Genomic DNA, 9186 nt, shown 5'->3' with positions numbered 1-9186 from the left:
TGGTCCGAGTGCGCCTTTTACATCTTCAAGCCACTTATGAAACGGACAGTGTCACTATAGTCGCCCACAAATTACAGTTGCATATATTCACGGACAGTATGATAAATTGATTTTTAACATAATCTGTGGTTATCTAGGGTAAATACTGTAATTACCATTTGCTACCTATATTTGTGTAAACAGGTACGATGCTCAAATCCTTAATGTATGTCTGTCATGTAAATGCAGGTCATAGACCAGTACATGACATGGTCCTGCATGTAGCTCAGACGAGCTAACTTCATCAGGGAAATGAAAATGACTTGTGTTATGTTACTGTTGCTATTTGCCTGTTGCTGCAGTCAACCTCCCAATTCTGGTATCGACCTTCTGGGGACTGCAGCGAAACTCCCAAGCTCGGTAGCGACCGTACGGTGACCGCCATGGTGTAAAGAAAGGGAGGTGAAACCGTCCGGCCGCCCAAACTCGTCCTCCACTGCACACTACGTCACCTTGGTCACACCGCCCGGGCCACACGCAGCGCGCTTACGGGAATACGACGCAGAGACAGTTCATTTACAATCGTTTGAATAGTAAGAGTTACCACGAAGCGTAAAAATACTTTGCTATGTACATTGTATAGCATGCATTTAGAACATACAGTTTAAATAAATATATTAGTATCAAAACACGGGGTTTATATTAATAATAAAATTAATGAAGCAATACTTTTTCCGCGTTTCATCACTTCAAAATGTTGACTGTATTTATCTAGATACCGCAATGGCCATAAATGTCAGCACTGTTGAAAAAAAAATTTATATAAAACGACACAGGATTGTAATGGGAATTCGAATGAATAGGTACACTTCGAAAATATTTATTAATAAAATAGAGATAATAAACATTCAGGATGCCGGCAACAAAGAATAATACACACATATTATAAAAAAATCAGACAAAAATAAATTTTTTTTAAAATACTTATTTGTAATTTACATATGATATAACCATACCTAAGCGCTTTTGATTTATTTAATAATTTTAATTTTATTTAGTTACAAACAATAAACAAAATAATAAATAATGGCCAAAAATATATTTAAAACATATTAAATAAAATAGCTCTACAATATTCAGCAAAAAACAGCTTGCAGGCACTACGCTGAGAATGTACTGAGCTATGGTCCCTGCAAACTTTATTTTTAAGTACCGTAAAATGGGGTGAATAGGAACAGTTTCCAACTTCAAGCACAAAAAAGTAACTTTATTCACAAACATATATAAATAAATTTATGCCAGAAACTTAGGTCCTTCCTTCTTCTTGCAATACCATAAGCAACAAGTGTTCTTTAAAAATTCCTTTTGTTAATTATTAATTTTTTTAACGGTGTTCCCATTCACCCCACAAAGAGGGGTGAATAGGAACAACAATTTGAATTCATCTTTGTTCATATTCAAACATTAGTAGGGCAAATAGGAACAGGTTGTAATTGTTAGACATGAACGGGAACACACTATTAATTGAATATAAAACATTTTAATACGAAAATACAAATTTTTATGAAATTTCAACTTATAAATACACAAAATATACCCTTTTCATTTTACATCATCATAAGTGTTACGAAAAATATTGTTAATACTTAGAAAGAAATACATTTTCTACTGAGTAAATCATACAACTTCAGAAATGCACATTGGTACCTACCAGTTCTCTCCACATAAAGAGAGAATTCTTATTTGAAGAACAGTAAGCTAACTGTATCTAATACAGAAAAAGATCACTGAGATCATTTTTAAAACTAATCATATTTTTGAATCTGGAAGATGCCTTTTCTGTGTCACTAAGTTGTAATTTTGTGACAATGTCTTCGGAACTGAAAAATGCCTCTTCATCTGTTGGGAAAAATCTACATGTTTGAGGGTTCCTTTTGTAAAAGACTCCTACGTAACCATCATCTTCTGGATGCATTACTTTGCAGACATAGAGTCTGAAGACATTCTTTGATTTCCCGTACACTTTAACCACCAAATAGTCTCCTGGATGATGAACACTTGTCGATACCGGTGTGACATGACTAACATGAGTTCCCAAACGTGGTTCCTCTTCAGAATTTGTTTGCAATGTGTACTCATCACTTTCTTGTACACAATAATCTGAGTCATCAGATGATGATGATTCTGTGATTACTGGAATTTTGGTCTTCTTTGTGGGGGCCCCTCCAGCAAGCTTTCTACCATTTGTTTCTAGTCCTGAGGGTCCTGGTTCAGACACAACTGCAGATTCTTCAAAGTCTTTCACCTCCATACTTTTGCCAGGAATAACCGTAACTCTTCTTCTCTTCTGTCGGGTTTTGGGAGAGTCAGACTGCCGTAAGCTCTTCAACAGCTCTTTAAAAGTACTGTCTATGGCTTGCACTGCTGGGGACTGTTGAGTTGATTGAGTTTCGTTCTGGGCGCTGCTGTCAATGCTTGGTAACATCTGAAGGACTTTGTTCCGACATAAAGGCACAATGCCACACTTTCTGAAACCAGATCGTACATTGTCTTCTTTAAGTGTGCTAACCAACTTCTTTAACAAGCCAGGAAATTTGTCTTTGGGTACAGATGCCTCATTTTGGCCTGGTTCCTTCTTCCATTCTTCCAAGATTTGACGCCATGAATTCTTCATGGGTCTGAAGAACGCAACATCGAGAGGTTGTGTGAGGTGTGTAGAGTTTGTGGGTAAAAATATGAATTTGATGTTGTTAATGTTGCAGAGCTGTATGATGTCAACTGACAGATGAGAAGCTAAATTGTCCCCAATCAAGTATTTTGTCCCATCAAGTTTCTTCAAATAGGGTATGGCGATTGTCTCCACCCAATCACTGAAACAAAAACTATCGAACCAACCAGATTTGGTACGGTTGTATCTTGAGTTTTGTGGTCCACCTACCCTCCAACTGTCGTACAAATGTTGTGCTCTGTACACGACATAGGGAGGCAAGATTTTCCCATCTCCACTTGCCGCGAACATGACTGAAATGGAAGCTTTGGAAGAGTTCAATACACGTTCAGGGTATTTACAACCCCGCCTGAAAATTAATTTACGCTTTCCAGGATCATCACTCAAATTGGTTTCATCGAAATTGATGATATGAGTAGGGGAAACATTCATCAACTCTTTCTCCAGTTCATCAAAGTATTTAGATATGACATCATGTGACACTGCTGCCCTGGCCCTTTTAATATTCTGGCACATCCGAGCTGACAGAGCTTCTTTATGACGCTCTAAAAATGAATAAACAAAATCGCGACCAGGTGTATTGTCTTTGAATCTGGGCACATTCTTTCCCTGTCGCTCAAGAAAATCTTTTACAATTAATCGCAAGGTAAGCTAATCTAGGGGATATCCCCATTCAGCACACACTTGGAGACGATCAACCAATATTTTCTCTTCCTCCTCACTTAAAACTGTCTGTCCACCTTTTTTTTTATTTTATCTCCTTTCTTAACGTGTCTGTGCAACACTGTCGTTGGAATGTTGTATTTTTGTGAGCACTTTCTATAAGAAAGACCATTTTGAATGTGCGTAACAGCCAACTTGAGAATATGTGGTGGGCAATCTGCATGCTTACGCTCAGTAACTGGTTGATATTTTCGTGGCATTGTTTAGGCACACGTCATAATCTGCAACAAAAACAAAATACAAACTGGTACGTAATATCGGGAATATATTTCAGAGTATATATTTTTACTCTATGTTAAGGAAACAACCTACAAACATGTTCTATACAGAGTGGGGTGAATAGGAACACTCTTCTTCAGTGTTCCTATTCACCCCACAGTTACATAAACATAACCTCACAAAAACAAAATGTTAGCATCACATGTTTGAAAAGAAAAAGTATATATATATACATAAGAAAAATTTTAAATAGACTTTAGGTTAACACAAAATAAGTTACATTAAAGGTATATAAAGTGTAGTATTATACTTACAGATGAAGTTTTGGGGAATAAATATTTCATAGAATCTAGAGCACAAAATTTACAGCTGTGTTATTTGTTACTCAGTGGTACCAACAGTGTAAAATATAATTTCTCATCTTAGTATCATGTTAGCAAACTGACAAAAAATTAACTCAGACATTGCACTGCAATTATGCTTCACATGATTTTTTTTATATTTACATGAAGTTTTGTTCCTTTCCACCCCACTGTTCCTATTCACCCCATTTTACGGTATTTAAAACGGCAGTTTTTTAAACGCGTTAAATACTATTTAAGGCATAAAACACAAACTATTAAACAAAATTGTACCATTATATAAATGTTTGAATGGAAAAAATTGGCAAAATCAAAAGTTGATAACAATTTACATTTTCATTATTGTGTGTAAACTAACAAAATAACACAACACAAGCAGATTGTAATGCCGAAATCTTAAAATACCTTTAGTTAACTAACATATTATTAAAATAAGTACGATCACATGTAACTAGAGAAGTAGGCTAATTCAATTTCACGCACCGCATTTTAAGAGGTATTTTGCATTAACATTATTATGTTAAATAGGTACATATGAATAGTAATGAAATATGAATTAAATAAAAATTAACTTTTTCCAAAGCCTATACGAATTCATTTAAAACAAACATATTAGACCTTGAATTTCAAAAGTGGTTGTATGAAAGCCTGTTTCGTTTCTGTATATTTTATAATTAATATCTCACAGTTTTGTGTGGTTATTTTAAAATATTTAAACGTAATTATATAATACGTCCTCCCCACTCTATTAAAGAGAACATTTTGAACAATAGAAAAAATGCACAGGATTCTTTTTGATGTATAGGGGGTTCACATTCCTACTTTTATTCAATTTGTTTACATGCATTGATGAAAAATTCCCCCCCCCCCCCCCCTTTAATAATGCTACCCAACCTAGTGTTTAGGTTATTTCTATAACAAATCAGAAAAAAAAAGTTAAATTGAAATAAATTCTGTAGTTCTCGCTGATGCCCGAACACACAAACATTTTAAAAACCATTGATTTGAGTTTTATTAATGTATATATATATATACACGTTTAAATATCATTTAATAAATTCATTCAATAAATAACCTTTTTACCATGAAAGACTTTATTATTATAGATAATAACTCAGTATTTAGCACAAAATATATTCCTTGACCTAATATTAACTTATAGTTAATCATACAAAAAAATTAAAATAATTACTCGTATTATAAAACAAGTGATATTTCTACTTAAAATCACGTTTCTTTAAACTTAAATCTGCTAACACAGAAATTGTCCTTCCTTTTGCATACGTTCACTCACTTATTGCAAAGATGTTCATTTTTTTGGAAAATAAAAATATTTTATGCCAGAATCTCGAGTCTTTTGGAAATTATTGTGAAATCTGAACACTGCACAGCTTCATAAAAGCACTCATGATTATGTAAGCATAAGAATAACAAAAATTTGCACAAGACGCAGATGAAATGGATGGGAAGCGCCTGGAAGAAGAGCGCTGGCTACAACCAAGGTGACATAGCGAGGAAGCGCGTGGAGGGGGAAAACCTGCGCCACGGTTTCACCTCCCCTTCTTTACACCATGGGGACCGCGGCCGAACTCCCTCTTCACCTTTACTCAGTATCCTAGCTGACACTGGGACAAGTGATAGTCTAGTATTCTGTTAGTTACCGTACCTAGGAACATATTCCTTCAATCTATCAGCTTCAAGAATGTGTGCTGGAAACAAACCAGTGGGGAACCCGAATTTATTTTTAAATTATAACTCATTATTTCATCTTATTACTAAAATAAACAGAAAATAGGCGAATAAACAAATACTCTAAATCAATTGAACAAGTTGTACAAACCAGGAAAATAACCTAATTTCTCATACTTGGACTTGGAATTTACCGCCAACAGTTTCTAACAACAGTTTCTCTTGCACAGAGATGTTCATCTTGGAATGTGTTCAATGAAATATTGAGTAGGTACTTGTGAGCACAAAACACAAGAGCCTGCTTTCATTGTATACCTTCGTAGCACAGATGCTCACCAGCTTTTGATGAGAAGAGTTCTGGGTTTGAGTCTAAAGTAAGCATGGGTAAAATACTTAGAGAGATACTTTATATAATCAATTATTCTGGTTCTTGGCAACGTCTGTAATTGTTTCTTATTGTGTATACAGTTTATATCAAAGTTTTATTATTCATATTTTCAAAATCAAATATATTTTGGTTATTGTACAGTTTCACATCACAAACAAATTTAACTGTTTACGTTTCTTAATATTTTGTGTTAAAATACAATTGCTCCCAGGCACTATGTTCATCACGTATCCAGATTATATGAAAGCTTTATAATGTACATCATCAAAATCAAAACTATTTTGATAATTGTACAGTTTCGCATCACAAACACATTCAACTGCTTACTTTAAAATTTTACGTTAAATACAATTTGATATGTTACATGGAACAATTTCAGCAAGGAAAAATTTTAGTCAAAGTTTTATACATAGTTTCAAAATCAAATATGTTAGCTCCTATGCTTGGAGCAAGCCTGTGCATAGGTTCTCCATAGCGACGGGCAGATGCATTGAGCAGTGAAACAGCTTCCCAACAGCGTACTAACCTGGCAGAGCTAGCAGTAGGTTGGATAGGCCCCGAACCCACCACTGGTTCTCTGGGTGCCTGAGGGGTCCCAGAATAATGTGCAGGTGGAATGAGCACCAAGTACGTTGTGACCAGGGGCTTTGACTTAACCAGAGGCGACTCCAGGGCAGGGCAGGTTGGACAATCACCCATAGCCCTGTGTCCATCGGAACCACGCACCAGTGCATTAATTTTCTTTTTGTTTGTCTAGTATTCTAATTAAATTTTTACTATCTTGTAACTGAATGTGCTGGACAATACTTACTTCAGTTCATCATTTCGTATTAGAAAAAAAATATATATATATTTTTTTATTTCCACTTATAATAACAAGATTCTACTTGAAAGTCATCATAAGCACTTATAAAATTTACTTGAATATAATTTATCAAGAAAGAATATCAAAATATCCTAAAATAAATTAGCCAAACCATCTTTGAAATTTAAGTTACAGGTTGGGTTAATAATGTGGTTTTAAAGAGTGAAATTTTCAAATTTTCCAGAGGGGGGCCTCCGCAAAAGTAAATAGTCCAGGGCCCGCAAAGTCTATGGCCACTACTGGAGTTACCAAAATCGAAAGTTGAATATAAACTCAAGGAAACTATTTATGAAATAAACCTAAAAGATAGGGCAAATCTTACTACAGATGATCCTCTGCTAAGAGAGGTCAATTTGATCCAATATATATATTATATGGCTGCCTGCTATATTTGGTAAACATGTTACTTTTGTTGAACTTTTTTTCTTCTCAGAAATTTATTTTTTTATTTAATCCTTTGACATGACAAATTCTTTTGAACTATTTCCTAACAACTGAAATATAGTAATTAGTTGTTTTTTATAGTAAAACTACGAACAATATTCAACAAATAGGTACCAAAATATCAAAACAATTGGGAATATAATTCTGCGCTATGCAATGTGACACATTTTAAAGACCACCTGAAAATAAATGTTATTCAACACTGCAGGGTTCCCACATTAGACAGTTTACCTGACCAACAAAAAAAATTTTTTCCCTGTCTCATTAATAAATCTTGAAAGATAACATAAATATTAGAAACTACATTTGAACCAAATATGACAGGTCAAATCCACCATAAAATCTTTTTCTGCACATACACAGTATGTATGTTATCATTTCCATGAATGCTATGCAACCAATGTTGCCATCTCTATTATAAAACCACTACATTTGATCAAAATTTGAAACTATACATTATTGATTGTAACCATAGGTGAATCACTAACAACAAATGATTGTGCTTCAATTCATTAAATCAATACCCAGTTGATTCATTGATTATTTGTCTTAAGTTTAATGAATGATAAAAAAAAACAAGTGGTTTTTGTAAGTACACATGAATTTTTTACTAAAATACTCTCTGGTTTTGAGATCACTATTTCAGCTTAGTAACTTTGAATTAGTCATTTTCTCTGTTATTTCCAGGTTTCGAAGATAGGTACCTATTTTGTTTCCTGTTTTCCCTGTCTATTATTTCAAGCAAAGAATGCCAATAGGAAACCTCATTCCCAGATGGAATCAGGTTTTCCAGAACACATGCACCAGATCCCAAGACTAGTTCTTCTTGGAGTTGCACCATTTAGCAGCTTGAGCTCGGGCAGCAATGAGTCAGGTGGCATTCTGGCGCATCAACAAGCTAGTGCAGCAAAATACATCTCACACAGCTTATACATCGCTTTACTCATTAAATGCCAGCACAAAAATCTCATAGTGGTTCAATAGAATCAGCCGTAACAACTTACTTGGAAATCTTCCCCACAACAATGGAAATATTCTATAATTAGGGATAAGATTATATAGAGGATTTCGATAAAACCAAAATAACGCAGAAAAGCATGTCCAGGGGCGTAGCCGGGGAGGGAGGGTTAGGGGTTCAAACCCCCCCCCCCCCCCTTTGCACCAAATCTTTAATTAATTTCTTATTAATCACTCAAACAAATTTCATATTAAAATTAATAAAAATTTTACCATTACAATATTTAAATTTAAGAACTGAAAACTGCTAAAATAGCACTATTTTACACCTTAAAATCCAAATTTTCCCGGGGGAGGACCCCCGGACCCCCCGTTTTAATACGGGGGGGGGGGGGGCATGCTTCCTGACACCCCCCATACACAAATCCTGGCTACACCAATGAGCATGTCAATACACCATATAACAAGGAGATGCAAATTAATACACCATAAAGCACCATAATGCAACTGAAATCACAAAATAATCAGCATTTTTAGTCAAAAATTTAACTCAACACAAAAACTGATTTCTTTTAATACGTTAAACTAAAGGAATGTAATATAGTTAGCACGAAGGACATATCTAATTGATGTACTAAATAGATTTATTTTATTTTTTTAACTTTTTTTTATCTTTTCACTGTTATTAGTAACTCATTTTTACATTACTGCATTGGTACCTACATTTTTTAAACATATAATTACTTGCAGATTTATGTTTATTGTTCAGAGTAGTTAGAAATGCTTATTAAAAATCATTATATTGTAAAAGAGCATCGCATCAGTCGCAATA

The 9186-nt window shown here is 34.5% G+C and overlaps 1 protein-coding gene across 1 annotated transcript; it reads right to left on the bottom strand.

The window, feature by feature from the left end:
• Nucleotides 1-1203: 1203 nt before the first annotated feature.
• On the bottom strand, nt 1204-4167 carry LOC134543061 (uncharacterized). Its single transcript, XM_063387784.1, has 2 exons — nt 3964-4167; nt 1204-3651 (listed from the first exon to the last, which is right to left on the bottom strand). The coding sequence occupies exon 2, from the start codon at nt 3221-3223 to the stop codon at nt 1748-1750; it is 1476 nt and encodes a 491-aa protein (XP_063243854.1). The 5' UTR covers nt 3224-3651; nt 3964-4167; the 3' UTR covers nt 1204-1747.
• Nucleotides 4168-9186: the final 5019 nt, after the last annotated feature.

This window comes from Bacillus rossius (assembly GCF_032445375.1).
Source record: "Bacillus rossius redtenbacheri isolate Brsri chromosome 9 unlocalized genomic scaffold, Brsri_v3 Brsri_v3_scf9_2, whole genome shotgun sequence".
In the NCBI taxonomy this organism is placed as follows: Eukaryota; Metazoa; Arthropoda; class Insecta; order Phasmatodea; family Bacillidae; genus Bacillus; species Bacillus rossius.
Note: the sequence above shows the minus strand (reverse complement) of the source record. Positions and strands in the feature narration are given on the sequence as shown.

Excerpts from the sequence above, each read along its gene's own strand:
- LOC134543061 (XM_063387784.1), bottom strand. The coding sequence starts at position 3,223 with ATGTGCCAGAATATTAAAAGGGCCAGGGCAGCAGTGTCACATGATGTC.